This window comes from Pipistrellus hanaki, assembly GCF_964339955.1.
Source record: "Pipistrellus hanaki genome assembly, chromosome: 10".
NCBI classification, from domain to species: domain Eukaryota; kingdom Metazoa; phylum Chordata; class Mammalia; order Chiroptera; family Vespertilionidae; genus Pipistrellus; species Pipistrellus hanaki.
Genome location: NC_140512.1, coordinates 58814969 through 58840925, shown reverse-complemented (window position 1 = coordinate 58840925; position 25957 = coordinate 58814969). Strand labels below are relative to the sequence as shown.

Below are 25957 nucleotides of genomic sequence, written 5' to 3'. Positions count from 1 at the left end.
AGCCTACAAATACCGACTCCATTTTTTTACATGCATGTGTCTGTGTTTTTGTTTTGAAATCCATCTCCTGGTACAGATTAAAATATTGCTAATGGTATAAGTTACCACATTTCACTCATCAAAGTAGCCAAATTCTTTAAAGTGCTAGTATATGATCACGTGGGTAGGGAGCAGATAATTGCCTATGCCACTCAAGCATATGCAATTAGGATAAATTTTCTAAAAAGGAACTGGGCAACATTTACTTAATTACTGTGCCCTCATAATTACACTTTATCCAAAGTTCCTCACAGAGCTACTAAGTCCAACAACTGAAAATGATTCGGTTCCACCACTTACCACCAATATTGGGAAAAACATTTAACTTCACAGTTCAGTTTTCTCATGCATAAAAACAGCTTATAATAGTACCAAATGTATAGGATTGTTGTAATGACTTAATTATTACACAGAAATTAAAATAGTTTCTGGTACACTATAAATGTATTAAAACGAGATGCCCATGAAAATGATAAAATGTCTATTCTCGCTGAAACCGGTTTGGCTCAATGAATAGAGTGTCGGCTTGGGGACTGGAGGGTCCCGGGTTCGATTCCGGTCAAGGGCATGTACCTTGGTTGTGGGCATATCCCCAGTAGGGGGTGTGCAGGAGACAGCTGATCGATGACACTCTCTCATCGATGTTTCTAGCTCTCTATCTCTCTCCCTTCCTCTCTGTACAAAGTCAATAAAAATATATTTAAAAAAAAAAGAAAATGATAAAATGTCTATTCTAGATATACCTATTTTTCTAAAAGGATTCTGTATTGCTACAAAATAAATACAAAAGTGTCAGTAATAACAATGATCATAACCCACTGTAATAAAGAACATTCGTTTAATGCAACTACAGATTTCTATAATGCAAATCAAAGATGATGTTTTCCTTTTATTATGGAATATTCTTTTTAAAAAATATATATTTTTATTGATTTTTTACAGAGAGGAAGGGAGAGGGATAGAGAGTTAGAAACATCAGTGAGAGAAAGACATTTATCAGCTGCCTCTTGCACACTCCCTATGGGGGATGTGCTCGCAACCAAGGTACATGCCCTTGATCTGAATTGAACCCAGGACCCTTCAGTCCACAGGCCGACACTCTATCCACTGAGCCAAACCGGTTTTGGCTTATTATGGAATATTCTTAAGAAAAAAAGTGTCAAGGAAAATAATGAAACTTTCTACTTAGCATGGGAAAAAATATGTGTTAAATATATTAGATAAAAATAAGACAAAAGTGGAAAAGCAATGCAAAAACAAATAAGACTCAAATTTCATTTTTTAAAAACATCTTTACTTGTCTCAAGGGTCCCTTCATTGGTTAGATATCAACAGATGATACCTATTTCATGATACCTATTTCATTTTACTTTTATGAAGCAATAGTGACATCCACAGGCCAAGATAACAGCAACTGTACATCACAAGCAGCCTCTTAATTATTACTCACCTTGATAATCAGCTTGGATCTGATTAAAATTACATTAAAAAATTCAACAAAATGAACAAATGCAAACACCCAAGTTTAATGTATAATTTCAAAATGTCATTCAGATAAGTTTATACATGTGTGTATGTATATATTTGAATCCAGTTGTTACTGATAATATATTCCATTTTATAAAATTTAAATTAACAATATTTTGGCTTAATTTTTCCTAGCTTTCCCCTAAAATATGTTTAACAATTAGAGAAAGATATAAGAAAGCTGTAACCTAATAAAACAATAACTTAAATATCTTACCTTCTATCAAAATTAGACAGTCATTTGAAAGTGGAAGAACCCCATTATTTTTCACAAAATGAACAACTACTTGTCGTTCTCCCTGATCTTTAGTGGTCCAGACTTTCGAATCATATAACAAGGTATTTTGTAGTTTGGTATCAGGAGTTTTAGTTGTGTTCTCTTGCAAAATTCGATCTAAATCACCTTCCTGCAGAACTTCCTGCCTAAAAGAATCAACAATGAAAAAACACAAAACATTTGGCATAAGCTTGGAAATTCAAATTTTACAAAAATCCAATTAAAAAAATTGTTTATGTGCTGAAGAGCCAGCTACTTATTTTAAAATATGGAGATAATTCACTTTCCTGATTAAAGACTGTGATTCAACAGAAAGATATTTGTATTTCATAGCTAAGTAGCTCCTTATCAATAATTACATTAACCACCAGCAACTTTCTTGCCTGGTTTTGTGATATCCAAGTTTTTAATTATAATTATTTCTAGCACCAATTTGTTCTCCTTTGTAAGGAATGCTCAGCTTCCCAGTGGGATAAGAAAATGCAGCTGTCCCCTTCTTGTCTTCAATCCACTTAACACCTAAGAAATCTCAGTCATGCGGTAATGTATGCCCGAGTAGAAATGGCATGATCTGGAATCAACCAGCTATGCAACTTTAGGTAATATCTCTTAACCTTTGTGAGGCAATTTCCTTATTTATGTAAAAAAAAAAAAGATCAGAGAGGATGATTTCCCCCCCCCACAAAGTTAAGTGATTTTACAGAATTTGACAAACTATCATTTGATAATGTTTCAAGAACTACCTAAAATCTGTTTGATATTTTAATTACATATATAACTTAAAATTCAAATGGGCAGAAAACAGTCCCCCCCTTTCAGTTAAGAAGACGTGATCAAAAATCTCTAAAAATAGTATTACACTTAGATTTTTAGAGGGGACTATATGTATATTAGTGTCCATGGAGGCATACTAGTAAACACAAACAATATATAAACACACAAATATAATTGAGATGCATATATAGTATTTATACATCATATATTTAGAGGGAAAATTGTTGAGCTAATAAGTACACATTCATTCTAATGTGTTATACATTTATATGTTTATCTCTTTCTATATATAAATCTGATATGCAAAAAGACCAAACAGTGGAACAACCAAACAACCAGTTGCTATGACGTGCTCTGACCACTAGGGGACGCACATGGAACATGGTGGGCATTGATAGTGCTGGGATGGTGGAGCAAGTGAGTGGGGGTGCCAGACCAAGGCAGGGCACTGGGCTCTGTCATCAGGGTGAGCCCATGGTGGTTACTGAAAATTCTTTGCTCCCATGTGCTGTGATCCCGCCCGCACCCGCTGCTGGCACCTGGCACTGGTCTCAATTGCTCAGCATCAGCAGCAGGTACAAACGACAGCTTCCAGACCCAAACACCCCTGAGAGTTCCTTCACCTCTCTCTGCTCCTAAGGGGCAATTGGGGCAGCAGCCACTGCTCACACCTGCTGCTGGCACCAGCCCCAATCGCTCTGTGCCGTCAGCGCCATAAGTGTGTGGGAACAGCAGCAGGGGGAGAGGGGCTGCCTACAGACAGGGGACTGAGCATCACAGTCAGAGGGGCCAGGAAGGGGCATGGAGGATGGGCAGGGACCTATCCCTGTGCCCACCGCAGCCTCATGGCCCACAGTTCCTTTCAAGTGCACAAATTCATGCACTGGGTCCCTAGTATTATAATAATTGATGTTTAGAATGAAGACTTTAAGGTATTGAGAAATTTTCAATTACTACCAAGAATTTAAATTGCATTTACTATACTGTCATTATTAAACAGGAGAGAAATATTTCCAACAAGGGTTCCTATTTTAAAATTTAACTAACCTTAAGTCTTTTTCTATTTAAAAATTTTAGTTGCTTTGACTATTTGGGGTCTTTTATAATTCTATACAAATGTGATGATTATTTTTTTCTGTTGCTTTAAAAAATTTCATTGGGATTTTGATGGGATTACATTAAACCTATAAATTACTTTGGATAATATGGGCATTTTAACTATATTGATTCTTACAACCCATGAACATGGAATATCTTTTCAATTCATTGTGTCTTTTTCAATCTCTTTTAATAATGCTTTATAATTTTCAGTAAATAGGTCTTTCATGTTCTCTGTTAAGTTTATTCCTAGGTTTTTTTTGTTTGTTTTGTTTTGCAAATGTAAAAGAATTGTTTTTTTCCATTTATTTTTCTGAAATTTCATTGTTAGTATATAGGAATGCAGTGGGTTTTTGTACATTGACTTTGTATCCTGCAACTTTACTGTATTTGTGTATTGTTCCTAAGTTACTTGGTGGAGTTTTTAGCATTTTCTAAGAATCATAAAATCATTTATTTTAATAACAATGTCATTCCAATAAATTTAATTTAAATAAAAAGAATTATAGTAGTTAATGGTCTATTTTTAAGAATATTTTTGTGACAAATGAGTAAGTCTCCCCAAATATTTTAATAGTTTATTATTTGTCTGCATTTGACAGAGCTACTAAATTGAATTTCACATCTAAAAGTAACCCCTACTTTTGTTATTACTAAGAAATATCAGAAGGATTTACTTTCTAAGAATTTAGTATTTTCTCTTAAAAATGTTACCATTTTATCTAAATATAATGCAGAGAATCACACAATTTACTCATTTCCAGGACTTAAAATGACATGTCTGAAAACATATATACATGTGTATTATGAAATGAAACTTGTGTTATTATGGAAGATACTTACATTGACTGACAGTTAGGACAATAAAGTTTAACAGACTGAAAGAGTCTTCTGGGTTTGTAGGATCTCAATTTTGCTCGGATGCGATATCGTTGGGGAGCTTTTTGATTCAAAATAGCACATAGTGGGGTGTTCTCCAAATACTGATGATCTGTAAGTACTATAAAGAAATTTTAGATTAAGGTAGAATAATCTATAAGAATAATAAGTATACTCATGACATGAATCTCATTGAAAATATATTTAAAAAATCTAATTAAATTGTATTGTCAACCTTGATACGATTTTCCCACATTTATCATCATCTCCATCTGTCTTTATCTCTATCTCTTTCTCCACATATACAGGGTGTCTCCCCGCCCTCCCCCAAAATGTATGCAAATTCTAACAGTTGATATTGTGTATATACATTTTTGGGGGACACCCTATATCTTACAGATACGTAATTCATTTATATGTGCATGTATATATATGAATGCTTAGAGAATAATTTCCAGGCATCACACTTCTTTATCCCTAAATATTTCAGTGTGTATTTCACAAAAACATACACACTGAAATATTTATACAATACAAAAGACTTTATTCAAATTTCTCCAATGGCCCTCTCATAATGTTCTTATTCAGAATTTTATTTCTGGGTTGAGAATCCAATCATGAGCCATGCATTTCATTTACTTTTCAAATCTCTTTAGACTCCTATCATGTTGAAGAATGGTTCCTCAGCTTTTCTCTGTCTTTTATGACATTGATGTATTTGAGAAGAGGCCATTTATTTGGTTGTGCCTGCCTTTTCTCATGATCACATTCAAAATATGCATTTGTGGCGGGAATATTACTATACAAATAATACTGTGACCTTCCTTCTCAATGTATCATAGCAAGAGGCATAGGATATCAGTGTTTTCTTTCCTAGGGATTCAATTTTATTGGTTAAGGTGCTGTTCAACAGATTTCTTGACTATAAATTTATTTTTACCCTTTTTAATTAATAAGAAAGCAATTGGGAAAATATAAACATCGCAATTTTATTAAACATTAAAGATTCCACTAGTTTAGGACACACTGGCGATTCACAAATAAATCAATTACTATTACGGCTGCAAACTGTGTGTGTTTGTTTTTCCTAGCTTCATCACTCCTTTCATATTCATTAGCGGCCGTTCTATTTTTAATAACAGCGCCCAGGCCTGGCTGGTGCTGCTCAGTGGTGAGTGTCATCCCTGCACCCAGCATGGGGTTCGATTCCTGGTCAAGGGCACTTACTGGTAGGTTCGATCCCTGGCCCTGGCCAGGGTTCCTGTGGGAGGCAACCAATCTAAGGGTCTCTCTCACAGAGATGTTTCTCTCTCTCTCTCTTTCTCCCCCTTCCCACTGTCCCTCCCTTCCAGTCTCTAAAAATAAATAAGAAAAAAAAAGTTTAAAGAGTTTTCCATTCAACTTCATTTGTTTTTTTCTTTTATTTACTAACCACAAGAGCTAGTGGATTCTACTTTATTCAATAAGTTCTATTCCACTATTAGTATTTTTATTTTGATGCTCATTTTGAACAATATTTGACATGTTCCATCATTAACTGAGAATTTCTTTTTTGGGTTTTATTTTATGCTAGTTAGGATGAGGTAGAAGTATAAAAGATAAATATATGTATGTTTTTGGGATTTTGATGGGATTACATTAAATCAATAAATTGTGTCATTGGATATCTGCTCTTAATATTTAATAGAAATGAATTTGTTGATATGTGTAAGGCCAGATTTAATATGCTCACAATTATTCCGTATTTCAAAAATGAAACATGGTCGTCTTACTTGTAGCTGATAGTTGTTGACATCTTTCTACCTCATACAATGATACTGATCCAGAGCCTATAGGAAGAAAAAGGAATAGGGAATTATACAGTTTTAAAATCCATTAAAAACTATAAAACATTGCAGAGAAACTGAAAAAATTTAAACAAATAATAAAATATGCCATGTTAAGGAATGGGAAGTTTCCCAAATTACTCTGTAGATTCAATATAATCCTAATCAAAATTGCAGATCAACTGTAGAAAGAGACAAGCAGATTCTAACAGTGAGGTAGAAATATAAGAATCTAGAACACATCTTGACATAGAATAAAATTGGAGAACTTATACTCAAGACTTAAAGACTCGCTAAATTAAGACCATATGGTACTGACATAAAGACTGCCAATGTATCAACAAAATTAAATAGAAAGCTCAGAATAAAACCAGTTACATGATCATTTTATTTTTGATAAAGGCAGCAAAGCAATCCAAAGGAAAGCACAACTCTTTCAAGAAATGAGGCTGCAAGACTGGAAATTAGTGTGAAGAGAAAAATTGCTTAATTTATAATATTAGTAGGCACTGAATGGAAAGCCCAGAAATAAATCCACATTTATATCCATTTGATTTTTGGCAAAGATGCCAAAGCCACCTTATAGAAAAACAAGCAGGTGATACAACTGTAAATTTGTATTTTAAAAATGTTTATCTCATACTATTAGCATTAAGAAGGAACAAACTATTGATACATACAACAATCTAAATATATAAAAGGATGCCGAAACCGGTTTGGCTCAGTGGTAGAGCGTTGGTCTGCGGACTGAAAGGTCCCAAGTTCGATTCCGGCAAGAGCATGTACCTTGGTTGCGGGTATAATACATCCCCAGTAGGGGGTGTGCAAGAGGCAACTGGTTGATGTTTCTCTCTCATCGACGTTTCTAGCTCTCTATCTCTCTCCCTTCCTCTCTGTAAAAAATCAATAAAATATATTAAAAAATAAATAAATAAATAAAATAAAAGGATAACATGCAAAGTGTCCCCTCGAGAGTTTGTCTGCTCACTATGATGTGCACTGACCACCAGGGGGCAGCATAGAATGAAGGAAGGCCCTGGCCAGCTGCTGGCAGCCATGGAAGGAAGGCCCAGGCCAACAGCTGGAAGGTCCCAATTGGTCGATCGCCAGCCAGGTCTTGGTACCCTACCTGTGCATGAATTTTGTGCACCAGGCTTCTAATATGAATATAAAAAACATAGTATATACAGGGTACAAGTTTTTTATTTATTTGAAGTTCTAGAAGAGATGCTGTTTAATATAAGGTAGAAAAATAATCAAAAATTCTGGAATGGGGGTAGTGATGAGGATTCACTGGGAAGAAGCATGAAGGGACTTTCTGTGATAAGTATAATGTTCTATCTAGATTTTAAGAGAAATTAGGTTACACATATTTGTGTATTACTGAAAAGTCATGAAATCATACACATAAGTTGTACATTTCACTGCATATAATTGTACCTCAAAAATAAAAAAAGAATCCTAAACAAACACTGAACTCTAGTTAATGATGTTCATTCTGAAATGTTTAGAAGGTATACAAAGTCTGTAACTTATCTGAATCAAAAAATAATATGGATAGGTAGGTTAAGAAAGATAAATGACAGAGCACATAGAGTAAAAGGTTAACTTGAGAAACAGGTTATGGGAATATGACTGCTCACTGTAAAATGTTTCAACTTTTCTGTAAGTTTAAAAATTTCATTATTTTGGAAAAATACATGTGAAGGAAATAAAGGAAAGGGTGGATAAAATAACAAACTTACTAAATTTAATAGGATGACTTGGTGAACCACTTTTATAAAATAGAATTTTAATTCAACAAGAAAGCAAAAGTAGTGAGCAGAGCAATAAATTTCAATTTTAATAATACTTTCTAAAATGAAGAATTTAACACTTTAAAAAGTACCTATATTTTGTAATTATTCTTCTTTAGATTCTATTGTATAAAACCAGAGGCCTGATGCATGAAATTTGTGCACAGGTATGGCCCCTAGGTCTGACCAGCAATCAGGGCCATTTTCCCAAGCTGTGGCAGCCAGCCCCCCCCCTGGGCACCACTGGGCAATTGGAGTCTGCAGGCTGGAGAAAGAGACCAAAAGGTTGGCCTGCAGCTCCTGCGTTGAGCATCTGCCCCCTGGTGGTCAGTGCGCATCACAGCAATCCATCGGTCTACCATTCAGTCAATTTGCATATTACCCTTTATTATATAGGACAGTATGTTATAATTTAGGGTCATCATGTATAATACTTGTCCTTCTTCCTTAGCATTACTCATAAATTATATAAGAAGCCATGACAAGAGAACTTAAATGGACATGCTAACCTGGGAAAGTATAATTTCAATGAATCTTATCTGATTTCTTAATAAATGCTATTCTGCATGAAGTAAAAACAATGGCATAAACTTAAAAATAGTCAAGTAATGAGAAAATCTGTGTAAAATATATACATGGTCTCTCATAAACAAAAATGATAAAGAATCCATAAAGACTCCAATAGGAAATCAGATAAGGGATAAGAGCTGACAATTCAAAGAAGGAGTAAAAAGGACCATTAAGTATATGATAAACTTTTATGTGTCCGGGTTCAAAATGGATGTGGAGTAGATGAAAAAAGCAACACACACCTCCTTCTGACACTAAACTGGATTTACAGCTAAAATTTAGAATCACCAACCTGAATAAACCACCGAAGGGCACGTGAACAGGAGTATTACATCCAAGGATTGAAAAAAAAACAAGCTACCGTACACTGAGTCTGTTAAGGTGGAGACCCGGAGAAGGTTGGTCCCTACACCCAGGTGCAGGGGCTGAGAAGTGGGAGGGATATCGTGGCTGCAAAAGTCCCCCCTGAGGAAAGTGGGGTCTCAGCACCACTCCGAGACCCCAAACCAGAGCACCAGAGCCAGGAAGAAGAGTCATCATAGTATTTGGCAGCAAAAATAAGTGGGACTTTGTCCGCTGAAGAGCAGGGAGGTTTGCTAGAACACCAGGGCCAATGCACTGGGGCTCACTCTTTGGCACTCACCCAGGGCTCTGCAGGGGAGAGGAGACTCAGAGCACAGGGAAGCCATGAAGAGAAGATCTGGGGGGCACAGCTAGGGAGATCTGGAAGGCTGGCTACTGAGGTGCGGGTCCTGAGTCAATATCCCACACCACCCTCAGGCGCCATCTTCCAAGGTCGAGCACTTGTATTCTTAGAGCACCGGCTGGAAAAAGTGCACTAACCCCGTCCTCCAAATATTGGTGACTCCACCCTGCCAAGACTGAGTCCAGCAGAGAGGACTGTTGGCTGCATCCACAGAGGCCCGAGGTGCACTCTTCTTCTGGAGACACTATAAACTGACTCTCAGACGATCATTGAACTGAGGGGCTTTGGATCAAGGGCCAACCTTTCCACCTTCCCACAGGTCAGGCAAGCACCACCCCCAGTGGAAGACTCTCATGGCAGGGTCATAGGTAGCAAGCAGCTTTGCAGCTGGGGGGTGGAGGGGGAGGTGGTGGTGGTGGTGGTGGTGGTGGTGGTGGTGGTGCACAAGGCACCAGTCCTGTGCCTTGATCTGCATTGCTAAGTTCTGCTGGACACTGGCCTGCCAAGCTCAGTTCTTCAGGGGGAAGGAAGCACAACTCAGAACTGGGACATATAGCTTGACCCCTTCCGAGCCTCCTGTTGGGAGTCTCTGGAGGTGTGCTGCTGAGCTAAGTGAAGGCAAGCAGTGCACTCACTTCCCACGGCACAGTTAGTGCTATCTCCCCTTTCCCCCCTGCCCCAAAAGGCTTTTTTAATCTCGATGCCCACGTCCCAGTGACCCTGTTCTGTCCTGCTGAGCTTGATCCTACAGTGAGGACTTCCTACCTGAACCAGCAACACACTCCTCCTGGGGGAGCTACAGTGGAATACTCTGGAAGAGACCGCACAGCATGAGTCAGAAGTAGGGACCACATTCTCCCCACTGAGAGCCGGACCACGCTGCCCCAAACTAGGGGACCCATTAGCCCTGTCCGCCTGACCTGGCCACTTCAACCTACCAAGCTTGAGCCCTGTGGAAGGCTCAGTGGGGCGTAGCCAGCTTGGGCCCACTCTACAGCCTTTCTGCATAAGACTCTGGAGGAAGTCCAGGCAACACTGAGGGGGAGCAAATTAGCCAACAGGTGGATGCAGATCTCAGGGAGCCTCGACCTTTAACTTATCTGACCCCAGCTCAGAGCTCCAGGAAGCTGGCCCGTATATACAGATTAGCCCTCTCTGGCAACCCAGGCCCAGTAGATGCAGAAGCAAACAGTAAACAGCCTGGTAGCATTTGACAGACAGACCAAAACCAGTTACATACAATGTCTGATAGTGACTTGTATCTGAACACCACTCAAGTGGACCCAGAACCAATACAGCCAGTGGTGCGATTCGGAAAACACCAGAGCTCAGCTCAACCAGCCACACAAGAAACACACCCAAAGGAAGATTCTGGCAGGCACTAGATCCTGCTGGGAACAACTCTGCCTCAGAGGGCATCCCTATATAATGTCTCACACGATGACTGAGGTTAACCTTTAGAGCCACCCAGCCTCAAGGGTTAACTCCACCCACTAGCTGGCCAACAGCAGTCATCAAGATGCAACTAAAACAGGGGAGACACATAACCCATAAGAAACATTCCTGGAGCACTCAGCACAGTCATCTGGAAGACTGTGTTCTGAGCCCAAGAAGACACCTCGAGACTATACCTGCACAGCAGCTTACATACCATGGTTAGGGCGAAGCCTCAGTTAGCCAGCCTGAGAGTCAATCCCACACATGAACATGCCAAAAACAATCAAGACCTAATTACAAAAAGAAGGCCCAAATAACGCACACAAGAGACATGCCTAGAGTGACTAGCTCAGGAGATCAAGGAGACCGCACCATGGGGTCCCCCAGCACACCTACTAGAGAACGCCAGCATACCAAGACTGGAGTCATAGCAGTTCTATATACTATATAAAACAAACACAAAGAGACAGCCAAACTGGGGACACAAAGAAAAAACCCAAAGTAAAAGAAAAGAAGGAATTCCAGAAAAAAAGCTAAATGAAATGAAGACAAACAATTAATGAGATATAGATTTCAAAGTGGCTATAAGGATGCTCAACAGCAGGAAAAATGACATAGAAACTATGAAAAACAACCAGGCAGAAATGAAGAATACCATAGCGGATAAAAAGAATACATTAAAAGAAATAATCAACAGGTTTGACAAAGCAGAGGATCAAATCAGCAATTTGGAAGACAAAGTAGAAAAAAATCATTCAATGAGAGCAGCAAAAAGAAAAAAGAATTAGAGAAAGAGGATACTTTAATGCTGTCGTCGGCAAACTGCGGCTCCTGAACCACATGTGGCTCTTTGAACCTTGAGTGTGGCTCTTCCACAAAATACCACAGCCTAGGCGAGTCTATTTTGAAGAAGTAGCGTTAGAAGAAGTTTAAGTTTTAAAAATTTGGCTCTCAAAAGAAATTTCAATCATTGTACTATTGATATTTGGCTCTGTTGCCATCCACTGCTTTAAGGGAACTTAGGGAAAACATGAAACTTAACATATGCATCATAGGGCTTCCAGAAGAGCAGGGGATAGAGAATCTATTTGAAAAAATAGTGACTAGAAATTTCCCTAACCGGCTGAAGGAAAAAGTCATGCAAGTTCAGAAAGCACAGAGTCCCAATCAAGATGAAATCAAAGATATGCACACCAAGACACATCATAAAAAATGGCCAAGATTAAAGACAAAAAGAGAATCTTAAAGGCAGCAAGAGAGAGACAATTAGTTACCTACAAGCAAATTCCCATAGGCTGTTAGCAGATTTCTCAACAGAAACATGTCAGGCCAGAAGGGAGTGGCATAAAGTATTCAAAGCAATGAAAAGCAATGACCTGAAACCAAGATTGCTCTATCCAGCAAGCTATATCTTACTAGTAAATTCAAAGGCAAAATAAAGAGCTTCCCTGACAAAAAGAAGGCTAAGGGAGGTCAGTACCACCAAACCAGCATTGCATGACATGCTATAGAAACTGCTTTAAGAAGGAAGAGAAATAGAGAGAAGAGGAACATAAGCATAAATAAAAAAATGGCAATAAATAAGTACCTATCAACAATAACCTTAAATGTGAACTTATTAAAAGCTCTAATCGAAAGACATAAAGTAGATGAATGGATAAGAAAACTTGGCCCATATATATGCTTTCTGAAAGAGACACAATTCAAAACAAAAGATTCACATAAGCTGACTGTGAAGGGAGGGAAAAATTATTCATGCAAATAAAAATGAAATAAAGCTAGGGTAGCAAAACTTATTTTTGACAAAATAGACTTCCAAACAAAAGCCGTAACAACAGACAAAGAGGTTCACTACATAATACTAAAGGGATCAATCCAGCAAGAGAATATAACCCTTATAAACATATATGTACCCAATTTAGGAGCACCTAAATATGTTTTTAAAAACCAGTGGTAGACTTTAAGGGACAGATCAACAGCAAACAGTCATAATAGGGGACTTTAATACCTCACTGTCATCAATGCAAAGATCTTCCAGACAAAAAAATCAACAAGGAAACAGTGACCTTAAATGGAACACAGGATCAGATGGGTTTAAATGATATTTATAGAACATTTCATCTCAAAGCAGCAAAATATACATTCTTCTCAAGTGCACATGAAATATTCTCAAAGATAGGACACAAAATAAGTTGGAGCATGTGTAGGAGGAAACCATTCAATGTGTTTCTGTCACATCATATCTCTCTCTCTCTCTCTCTCTCTCTCTCTCTCTCTCTCTCTCTCTATCTCTCTATCTCTGTCTCTCACTCTTCTCTCTCCCCCCTCCCTTCCTACTCTCTCTAAAAATCAATAATAATAAAAAAAATCTCACTCCTTGGGTGAGGATTAAAACAAAAAAAGAGACAGATATAAGAAGATATTAAAACAGAGGATTAATGTTGATAAAACCATTTTACTTGGCAGAGATTAAACTGTGATCGTTAAAAATTGTCCTTACTTGTTGGAAAGCTGTCCTCACATTCTGATTGACAGATACCATCTGAACTCTGATTGGCTGTCAAACTTGCACATTCTAAAGCTCTATAATTGGAAGAATGTAAGTTAAAATCACATGAAACAAAGTTAATATGATCAGTTTAGCTCTACCCATAGAAACCAAGACCTCACTAAAATTGCATAAAAAATTCTGTGTGTGTATGCTTTTCTCAGTAGAAGGTCTATATATCTGGAGTTCCAAGGGTCCTCAAAATTAAAAAAAACAAAAAACTGAGTCTAGGAAGATACAAGTGTAGCAGTGGGATGGTGAAATATTGTGAACAAAAATAAGTTGGTAATTTAAAGAATAACATTCTTAGAACAATCTCACTCTAGATCCAAGAAAGTAAAATCTTATAAGATGATAAAGCAGTGAAACTCATATAAGATTATTAAAATAGCTAATTTAATTGACTTCAATATTTTAATATTTAAAAAAATATCTACATCATTTCAATGTACTGATTGGGATATTTTCTAAATCTCTTTGAGGATATGCAGATTTACTTTTATTTCTCTAGAATACTGGTCAAAAAGTTTCTGTACAGAACTAGACACACATCAGGAAAAAGAACTGCATGTATCTAGCAGGACTTAGGGTACTACTCACTTTCTGGAAACATCTAAAAGTTTTAAAAATATGATACCCTAAAACACTTCTGTTCCCTATTTTTTTTCAGCAACGGGCGCTTTAGAAAGGCCACTTTTTTCCTAGCAGGATTAAGTACATTTGGAATGCTAGATATGTACACAATTTTCCAACTTGGGCTAAGCTCCAGTTTCCATTCTTTGTTGCTGTCCTTGGAAAACGTGGCAAATGGCAGAAGAGCATATGTGCAAGAACAGATGAACAGACATACATATTTAAGTGGAAACCTCAGACTAAATCCCCAGCTCTGCTATTAAGCTATTTGAACCTATGATCACTGGATTTGTTTCATTTGGTTCATCTCACTAAAAAATGGATAATGCCACAGAAGACTATGAGGATCCATCACAAGGAACCTTTTAGATTCCCCCTTATCCTCCAAGAGCGGTATTATCTTGAAAATCTGCTTATTGATACCTTATTAACAATTTTTAAATGGATGTCTCATAAGCCTACTTTTTCAGCTGATCCACATCAGAGTTGCTTTCTGGCAAGACTCGGATTCCACGGCCGTAACTGGTACCTCCATGGAGATGAAACTCGAGAGCTAGCAATGTTGTCTGGTTCTCCGAATTCACTGACTGAAGTTTGGTATGAAGGCTATAAATTCTAAGAAAGCTTCCGACCTAAAAAGAGATTATTATTTTTAAAAAATGGAGAAAAATCAAACAATTTCTATTACTCAAACTATTTAACAACCATATGGGATACAGACCAACAACCAAGGGCACTTTAAGAAAGGCCAATAATATACCAGAAAAGACACTGGTTTGTTATGTTGGTAGGTTGGGTACTGAATATCAGCCCCAGTGACACCATATCAAACCCAAAATGTGTGTGTATATAGAAAAGTATGTGTAACAAATATATGTTGAAAATAAGTCATATTTCTACTTCAGAGATATTAAAGTATGAAAGATTGAGTCTTAGCATTGATAAATGACCTAAATCAAGCCTACGCCCTCTATTTGATTAATAAGCCTATTTGATTAAGGTTCCTGAAAATAACCTTTTTTAACTACTTTAATGTAAGATTTAATTAAATCTGATCACTAAAACACTCATTATAAGAATATTATAAAATAATTTAAAATCTGCTACTGTATCAAAATAATACATCCCCTACTCCACAAGTTCTATGAAAACTTTTAGATTAAACCAATTGTAGTTTGGAATTAAATGTTCTATAGTTAATTTCTATGGTTAAATTTTGTTAAGCATAAACTTAAAAATACCTTCAATTATAGAGTGTTTGCTATGCTTTTAATGTATTAGAAGACATAAAATGAGGCAGATGGAGGTTGTTTGTCAAAGAAATTGACACCCACCAAAAGAAGAAACCATATAACCTAAATCACATTTATTTTTATAAGGAGTTATAAACACAGGAGTTACCAAATAGGAAATCTAATTTATTTGCACAAAACAGCACTCTTAATTACAATCCTCCTTTTTTGGTTCAAGTTCAGAATTGAATAACAGTGGTCAAATGCTATGCAACAGCAAAGCTACAAAAGGGGGAGTATAAAAAAGATGAAGCCCTCGCCAGGTGGCTCGGCTGGTTGGAGTATCATCCTGTACACCAAAAGGCAGTGATTCCGTGCCCAGGCAGGGAACATACCTAGGTTGTGGGTTGGATCCCCAATGGAAGGCGACTTTTCTTTCTCCTTCTCTCTCTCAAAATCAATAATCCTATATAATAAAAGCCTACTATGCAAATCAACTTAACATTGGAATGATCAGTCCCTATGACATGCACTGACCACCAGGGGGCAGATGCTCAATGCAGGAGCTTCCCCCTGGTGGTCAGTGTGTTTCCACAGAGGAAGCACTGCTCAGCCAGAAGCCAAGATCATGGTTGGAGAGTGCAGCAGCGGTGGTGGCAGGCAGTAAGAAGCGAGGGGTCCCGGCCTGGGAGAGCCCTGGGCTGCGGGAGGGATGTGGGGCCTAAACCGGGCTGAAGGATCGCCTCCACCCCCCAGTGCATGAATCTTACGCATCGGGCCTCTAGTAAACAAATAAGATGAGATAGTAAACCAGTCTCCCATCTCTGCTTATTGCTGTCTCAGTTAACTGTATTTCTCCTCACCACCCTTTAGATTTGATGGAGGGGAGGAGTGGGAGAACAAGTAAGGGGGGGATAACCCATACTCCCAGATGCTACTCCTTCATTCACAAGGGTCCTTTTCCCATACAATAATGGATTTTGTGAAGAGGAGGTAAGGCAGTTAGTTTTTTCTTCTCTGACTTCTTCCACTAACATCTACATCATGGCAGGGGAACAGGGTAGTCAGAGAAGAAAAACACAAAAAGAAAGTAAAGGAAAAACAGAACTGATTTTCCTTATGCTATCCAAAGTGAAATACTGAAACAAAATATAAAACAGTCTATTTCTATTTACTTTTTCCTGACTTTTCTGACCATTTATTATAATTGATGGTTCTTTTTTTACTATACATAATACATCAGTACAATTCACAAAGTCCCACAAAGGACTTAAGGCCAAACACAAGGAGGAAGACAGCATATTCATAAATAAAAATTTCTACATTATAAAGATAACTTCCCCTTGATTAAATAATCTTTAAAAATCAATGGGGTGTAGATTAAAATCCCCAATGTCTTTCATGAAATGTAAAAAGCTGCTCTGAAAAATGCATATAAAAGTTAACAGAAAAGTCAAATTTGAAGACAACTGGAAGCAGGGTCTTGACTTCTGGAGTATCATTTTAAAATAAAGGTACAACAATTAAGACAGTCTTGTATTGATGCAAACATATGTATGAACATAGATAAATCCTAAAAATATAATGTCAAAGAAAAAAAGCAAATTACAGAATGATACATATATAATATACACTTTTCAGACAAAAGCATATAAAAGTAAAATAGACATGGGTAATCATGCCTACATGTTAGAGTATGTTGAAAGAGAATTTTGAGGAGGAAAATGAGAGTAAGCAGAGATACAAAGAAGGTTCAGTAATAGTTTTAGTTCTAGAAAATTAAAAGTACCTAAAATATAGTGTGCCAAAACATTTAGAAATGTTAAGAAGATAGTATGTTTATCATACTATCTTCTCTATTATTATATTTCAAAATAAAACAGAATTTAAAGACCAAGAGAAAATTTATTTATATAAATAAAGATGACAAATTGTAATTTCCAGAAATTCCTTCTGGAGGCAGCATCGTATTTTTGTATGCTTACTAAATATACTAGGAAATATGCCAGATGCTCTATTATAATTGACAAATATTACTTAATCTTGTCGGAAATGTGATAAGATTCCAGAAATACAAGTGATGGTATCAGAACCAAACAATTATAAAAACTACTTTAAAAATTGTTACAAAAGCAATTTTAAAGTAGAAACATTAAAAATAAAGCAAGTATAGGCATTAAGAAATCACTATCCCTTTAGAAATTATTTAAAGATTCCTTATAAAATCTTATGAATTTCACTTTAATATTTTTAAAAATCTGTACAATGTCCAAATTATAACTCTTGAGTCACTGAAGGCTAAATAAAATTATTACTATGTGTTTTATGATTATTTTGAAATTATATCAGAATAAGACTGGGAATTGAATATATACTGCTTTGACTTCTAGACAAAAGTTTAAAATATTAGTTTGTGTAAAATTCTTAGACAATGAGATAACCTAAAAGTAACAGTATCTGAAAAATGTTATGGGTAACTTATGCTGTAAAAAATGTGTTATAGCCTAAACCGGTTCGGTTCAGTGGATAGAGCGTCCGCCTGCGGACTGAAAGGTCCCAGGTTTGATTCCGGTCAGGGGCATGTACCTTGGTTGCGGGCACGTCCCCAGTGGGGGGTGTGCAAGAGGCAGCTGATCGATGATTCTCTCTCAGCGATGTTTCTGACTCTCTATCCCTCTCTCTTTCTCTCTGTGGAAAATCAATAAAATATATATATATATATATATATATATATATATATATATATATATATATATATGTGTGTTATAAATAGAAGTTAATTATATTTATCTTATAATTGCTTTAATTGTCCTCTTTATTAAAAACAAAACAAAACACAAAAACACTTTTTTTTTTTTAACTGTATCTATGCAGCAAAAATGTGTCCCATGTATTTTGGTACAGAAATGGAATTTTAAGTAGTTATCTCCAAGTGTTGATAAGAATTCATTTGTATCAATGTTATCTGTCTTGATTTCTTAAATTAATATGAAATGGTTGATATAGAGGTTGTCTCAGAAAAACTAAAATGTGATGTTAATGTACATTAATAAAAGCCTTGAGTTATATTACTTATACACAGAAAAATCCTCATTTTTCTATTACACTGCAGATAAATATGTCATATCTTCAGAAAAAAAACTCTTAGTGCTCAATATTTAATTGTGTGCTCACAGCACACTCTAGTGGCTGAGATGAAGCAGACAAAAAAGGGAGAGGGGAAAACTGAAAAAAAAAATTTTTTTTCAACAGGACATACTCATTCACTCATTTACCAGTAAATACTTTTTTTTTTTTTTTTCATCCTTTACTACATGGAAAGCACTGTACTAGGTGCTGCTCAGGACCTGAATAAGGAAGTCAGGACAAGTGAGGGGGAACAGAAAGACATATATTATAGAAGCAGCATAGGGAAAGATAGGGCATTTAAAAACAGATCTACAATGTAAATCATTTTCACTTATAAAAGAAATGTATATTTTTAAAAGATTTTAGCACTAGCTTTAACATTACATTTTTTAAAAATAAACAAATCAATGTAGACAAAATTAGGGAAAAGCATCAAAGATCTACTCCCACAGTTAATTTTCTCTAATATGACAGAACGTGAATATATACACACACATAAAGGAATAAGAAAGTGTAGTAGTTATCACCATCCTGGACCCTGACATACTCTAATTTATTGATTTGGGTTGAGTGGGCTTTATTTGCAACACAATGTGCAAATGGAAATATTTCCTCCTCCAGCAAAAACCTGTATTTACAAAGGAAAACTGGGCACTAAAATTTAGTTCTAAAAACTGCAATTCACTTTCAGTTTTCTTCCTGTAAGTTGGTTGTATAACTTTGTGTGAGTAAGCTGTGTACCTAACTCCCTAAAGCTATTTTCAATAAAGACAATCATTTCTTTATACTGGTTAAGAAATCAGTGTAAGCAGACAGTGTAAATTCAAATACTCTGGAATCAGACAGTGTAAATTCAAATACTGGCTTCAACCAAGTAGCTGTGAATTCTTGGGCTTACTCTCTGAGTGATTCCATTTTCTCATTTGTATAATGGAAATGACGACAGTTATCCACTGCACAGGATAAAGCTAAATACAGATGAAGTGCTTAACAAATTGTACTATAATATTATTGTTGTTATTAATGATGTTATTCTTTGCTGGAAAGAACATTTGCAAGTAAGATATAAAAAACAAAGAAAAGTATTCTTTAAAATGTATTATTATTGAGCAAAACCTACCATATCTAAACAGTATGTTTTCCTAACCTGTATTCCCAAAAACAGTGAGCAAATTCTCAAAGACTGTACAGTACACACACAAATAGACACACAATGTATGATGGTAGTGGTGGATTAATAATTTCTTAAACTAGTATGTACAAAGACTAGATTTTCATTAGCAAAGTTAATGTTTAAATTTATAAATATTTTATAAATCCTGTCATTTTAAAGCAGTACATAGTACACAACAAAATTTTTCTTTACTATTTTCATAGTAATAGTGCATATAGATTTAAGATATTTAGGAAACATTCTTTACTTTGAAGAAGCTGTTCAAGCCATTATATTTTAGTACACTAACAATTATTATGAACATACATTTTACAAATTACATATTAAAGAACATAAATTTGGAGTTAATTTCTAGACCTCAAATATCATCCACAAATGTGATTTACCCTACTTATTAAAAACAAACAAACAAACAAACAAAACAAAAAACAGCTCGTTATTGAACATCACCTTCAGAGATTTTGCCACCTGAACATGGTTATCATAGACTAAAATGTCTACTGCCAGGTTCTGCAGCCGACGGATGTAACTTAAATCACCGTGAAAAACAAGGTCTTGTACGCAGACTCTCCAGGATGGAAACGGGGTCCTGGTGCCATCCCATACCTGCCGGGAGAGGGGAGAGCAAACTTTAATGACCTTTTTGTGAAACTGTGGAGGCTAAGAGAGTTCCACTTGCTGGCAATATGACTTAAAAGTAATTAAATGTATCCTCCCAAATATCTGCTATACTTTAAATATGATGTATACCCTTTTTATGACTGTAAAAGGACTACATATGAAGACGTAAAGAAAAAAGCTCAAACTACTATGACCATAGAAAAAACAGTGTTGTACCTTATACTTTTTTCTTCAATGTATTTATGTCTTGTATTATTATTGTTTTTTAACAAACTAGCATTATGTTCTGTTTTTCATTTCTTAATATATTCTTGAGAAATTTATCAGGCAATTTAAATATTTTTCTAAAATACAATTTTCAATGGCTTCACATTATTTCCTGGTATGGATGCACACAAATTTATTAAACCAATGACCCCTTTATTGGTCATTTGAGTTGTTTCAAACCTTTCATACTATTTCAAATAATTTAGCAATAATTACCTTACATATATAAACTTTTATGAGTACTTCTGCTAATATTCTTAAGTATAAACTCCTAGCTTTTAGGAATGTTTGTTCAGTTTGTTTCGATTTGAAAAAGGCCTTTAAATGTACAGACAGGACTATTTGGCTTACGTTAGATGTTATAAATACAAATGAATAAAGGGATGGTGCTGGAAAAGGAAAAGGGATGTTGATTGCTATGTAAGGTGCACTCAGATAAAGATGGGAACAGGCCACAGGGCCAGCAATTACTGCCCCATCCTTAAGGCAAGAGCCAGCCCGCGCTGTGCTGTAAGAGGGTATGCAGTGGGAATGCCTCTGCAGGTCAGGAGTTTGATTTGAGTAAAAAAGACCACATTTCTAAAGAGAAGATGTCTGCCAGGGTCAGGTTACAGAGGAAGTACTGAATAATGCCGGTGACAGTGCAAGTTTCTAATAAACAACTGTGGGTTTGTGTCACTCATTGCGATGTTGTTCCCAAACTAATTCAGAGACACAGGACAATTACTTGGGGAGCAGTAATATCATATGGCACAAACATGATTCTCCATCTGGAATCTGTTTTGCGTAGACTGTTTTTGTGATTTTAAATGTCTTTACAGACCAATCCACAAGTCGATTGAGGAAGGATCTGAGAGGACACAGTGTTGTATATTGCTTTTATGTTCTAGTTTTAATTGCCTAGAAATCAGACTTTTAACAACCTTTCTTTACCAATGTGCTATTTTTATCACATTTTGAATTACTATAGGCATAAGACCGTTCCTGAGGTTTCTAATCCTTTCCATTGATCTGTCTTACTATAACTGTAACATTTTTAAATATCTGATATAGAGTTCCCATTTAGCTTTCTTTGGCAAGCTTTTCTTGTTTTATTCCTAGATACTTAATGTTTCTAATAAACTTTAGAATTATAATCAATTTTAAAAAATCAACAATGTAATTTTAATTAAAATCTTATTTTATTGCCCTAACTGGTTTGGCTCAGTGGATAAGAGCATCGGCCTATGGACTTAAGGGTCCCAGGTTCAATTCCAGTCAAGGGCATGTACCCTGGTTGCGGGCACATCCCCAGTAGGGGATGTGCAGGAGGCAGCTGATTGATGTTTCTCTCTCATCAATGTTTCTAACTCTCTCTTCCTCTCCCTTCCTCTCTGTAAAAAATCAATAAAATATATATATTTTTTAAATCTTATTTTATTTAAAAACACTTTAGTGAAAAAAAAATCAAAAGTCTTTTTATTAGTTCGAGTTTTCTTTAAAGCTCCTCAATAAAGTTTTCTTCACAGAAATTGAGATATTTCTTACTTGAACTTTATTTTACTGTCCTTGAGATTTTGAAAGATATTTTTTAAAAATATATTTTTATTGATTTCAGAAAGGAAGAGAGGGAGAGATAGAAACATTAATGAAAAAGAGAATCAATCAGCTGCCTCCTACATGCCACCTACTGGGGATCCAGGTAGCCCTAACTTTGGGGGAATGGAAATGTGACCTCCTGATTCATAGGTCCATGCTCAACCACTGAGCCACACTGGCAGGATTGAAAGATTTTTGTTCAATTATCTGTTCTATTTATTACTGATATGTAGAAGAGCTATATTTTACTACAGTTTTAAACCACTTAGGTCACTGAATAATTTTATTAGTGAAAATAGCTTTATAGTTTATTGTTGGGGTTTTCATATCTTGTGAGTACTAGGCACACATAAATGATAATTTGTTTGTGAATACTAAGCCAATAGCATGCATTTACATATTCAGAGTATTTTATGTGTATGTAAACCTGTGTTATTATCAACTTCAAAAACTTCACATTTTACTCAAAGATTTCTATCTTCATCATTCCTTAATATGGGCAAGGTATAAATGATGATAATGCTAAACCCCAATGTTGGTCCAAGAACTACTGCAATCCAATTCCTTCCCTACTGTTGGTCCAAAGAGCCAGAAGCTGAAGTAAACCCACAGGAGCAAGGCTGAAGCAGTGTTGTTTAAATGCATCCTGCCTAGGCTGGGTAGGTGAGGATAATATCAGACAATCGCCTTCTTCAAAAGCTATTCATGATTAAACAGGGAGAGTAGCAAACAAAGACTAGGTGGGTCTCATGGCACTTTTTTATTTTATTTATTTATTTATTTATTTATTTATTTATTTATTTTTTAAATATATTTTATTGATTTCTTACAGAGAGGAAGAGAGAGGGATAGAGAGTTAGAAACATCGATGAGAGAGAGAATCATCGACCAGCTGCCTCTTGCACACCCCCTACCGGGGATGTGCCCGCAACCAATGCACATGCCCTTGACCGGAATCGAACCTGGGACCTTTCAGTCCACAGGCCGATGCGCTATCCACTGAGCCAAACCGGTTTCGGCTCATGGCACTTTTTAAATTCTGTTGATTTAAAAACATAAAAAGAGCAACAAACACTTCAAAACCATGGCCGACCCAGGAAGCAGGCAGAGAAATGACATGAGAGGAGAACGTGGCATCAAAGGGCCAAGAGAGTAAATGAGAAGGCCACCTTGACAAGGAAGCAGAAATATGCATATGTAGAACTGCAACTAAAAATCAGCAGTATTTTTAGTACTAACATAAGAAATACACATTTTATTAGTACTCAATTAATAAATGTAACAAAGAGTACTATATTTAAAATGTAGATCTGATAACACTCTTTCTGTAGACATACAGGATAAAGGGAAATGCAGGAGTAGAGTTGCATGAATATCCAGGCTTATCAGAAATGCTAAGCTAGAGTTTAAGTTCATCGTATATCACATAGTATATATAATTATTCCATCAGAATGCTAAAACATAAGTACCTTATAGACATGTAGGTGGTACTAATTAATAATTGCAAGTATTTAAAAATACCCACCTTTAGGAGAAATGATGCTCCATCCACTTGAGCTTTGCCCAAGAGCTGACAAGTCAGGTCAAAGTACTGCATGGACTGAACATCACATAATTTTACTAACGTCGAAGAAGGTGGAATATGAACAGATGCCCAAGTACGTAAGGTTTCTACCATCTTGTGGTCCTCAGTTGTGAAGTTAAAATACTTGCTCGAAGTACGAGGTATAACAGGAGCCCCCAAAGTTCCCTCAAATGTCAAAGACGCAAAGCCAGAGCTGGTGATACCTTGGGTCTCATTTTTATATACTTGGATCTAAGAAAGGGGGGCAAAGTAGAAAACAAGACAGAAACACATAAAACTGCTTACTGATACAAAACCTGGGAACTGAAAATCTGAAAGATGATAAAATCTTGCCAGTATCGTTAACAGAGGACATAATTCTTTAGTATTTCATTTAATTATCAATAGTATATGAATTTTAAAATCAACTGGGCTCCATCAAGATCTGCAAACACCACACAAACTGTAAAACACTAAGCAAAATCTATTTCTATTTTCTACAGAACTAGGTGTTAGACTCCCTAGTCCTTACCAAGCTTGTACTTTTATATTTATTAGGTTTAAGAGAATTTACAGAAGGAAAAATAACAAGTGTCAGTTATTTATGAGCATAACTAGATCACCTAACATGTAAGTTTGTAGTGAATTAAATGCAAGTGAGGCTAAGGTTTCATCAGCCTGAGAGGGCTGAGTGAGATATGCCACTTTAGCTTTCTAAATGTTCAAGCTCAGTTATTAGATGCACATGCATCTGTGATACGTATTTACAAAGCAACCCTCTGGTGACCTTGTGAAATGCTCCCCCATTCTGATCTTTTGTAAACTGTCTGATATTAGTACTCATTTTATTTTTTACTTACTATTTGCTTGGTATATCATATCTTTTCTACAGCTCTGCTTCCAACTTGTTTGCATCTTTATTTCTTGTAGAGATATATTTGATTCTTGCTTTTTATCTATTTTTTTCTTCCACAAGAAAATGTAGTAACTATTAATATGGTTATTTCTTATCTTCTTTTTACATTTTTTTTCTATTGTTTCTTTCCTGTCTTATTTTAAACAATATGTGTCCCATTGACTTCTCCTTAGCTATGGCTGCATCCTAACATCTCAGTCAGTTTGGAACACTTCCTCTTTTCCACTTCCCACTTCCCACTTGTCCTATCCCATCTTACACTTTTTACTCAAAGTGTCCTATTGTAACCTCTAAAGGTAACAATCTTCAGTGGCATAATTCCATTTAACCATCCCATAATCCTTTGTGCTGTTGGTGTCATGTTTTCCTACATATCTCACACTTCACCTTCCAAAATAATTGTTTTTCTTTTAAATAGCCATATGTATTTTAAATCACAGAAATACAAAACACTGTCTTTCATATTTGTTCATTAACCATTTCTTTCTTTTTCATTCCTCTTTGCCCTGAATACTTTCTTATAGTGAAGGCATGCTACCTATGGACCTTCTCAGTTTCATTTATATAAAAACTAGAGGCCCGGTGCACAAAATTTGTGCACAAAGGGGTGTGTGTGTGTATGTGTCACTCAGTCTAGCCTGTACCCTCTTCAAACTGGGACCCCTTGAGGGATGTCCGGCTGCCAGTTTAGGTCCGATCCCAAAAACGGGTAGTTGGACGTCCCTCTCACAATCCAGGACTGCTAGCTCCCAAACGCTTGCCTGCCTGCCTGATTGCTACTAACCGCTTCTGCCTGCGGGGCTGATCACCCCCTAACCACTTCCCTGGCAGTCTGGTCAATGCCTAACTGCTCCCCTGCCAGCCCGATTGCCCCCAATTGCCCTCCCTGCCAGCCTGATTACCCCAACTGCCCTCCCCTGCTGGCCTGGTAACCCCCAAGTGCCCTCCCCTGCTAGCCTGGTAACCTCCAACTGCCCTCTCCTGCCAAGCCGGTCACCTCCAACTGCCCTCCCCTGCAGGCCTGGTTGCTCCCAACACAACTGCCCTCCCCTGCTGGCCTGGTCACCCCCAAATGCCCTCCCCTGCAGGCCTGGTCGCTCCCAACTGCCCTCCCCTGCTGGCCTGATCACCCACAACTTTCTTCCATTGCCAGCCATCTTGTGGTGGCCATCTTGTGTCTACATGGGGGCTACCATCTTGTGTGTTAGAGTGATGGTCAATTTGCATATCACCTCTTTATTATATAGGATTTTTATCTTTATGAACATATTTCTACTATTCATCTATTCTTAGGGGAAAAGTACTGATAGATCATGAGAAGTAATTCCCACCACAGAATATATCACACCTGGAATGTTGTGCTCA

At 36.6% G+C, this 25957-nt stretch overlaps 1 protein-coding gene across 1 annotated transcript in view; it reads right to left on the bottom strand.

The window, feature by feature from the left end:
* Positions 1-25957, bottom strand: part of POT1 (protection of telomeres 1) — a 60712-nt gene that overhangs the window by 13740 nt on the left and 21015 nt on the right. The window contains exons 9-15 of the mRNA XM_084897673.1: positions 23638-23928; positions 20096-20251; positions 14573-14742; positions 13430-13512; positions 6367-6423; positions 4559-4715; positions 1784-1989 (exon numbers count right to left, since the gene is read on the bottom strand). Of these exons, the coding sequence (XP_084753799.1) occupies positions 1784-1989; positions 4559-4715; positions 6367-6423; positions 13430-13512; positions 14573-14742; positions 20096-20251; positions 23638-23928 (1120 nt within the window). The remainder of the gene's footprint in view (positions 1-1783; positions 1990-4558; positions 4716-6366; positions 6424-13429; positions 13513-14572; positions 14743-20095; positions 20252-23637; positions 23929-25957) is intronic.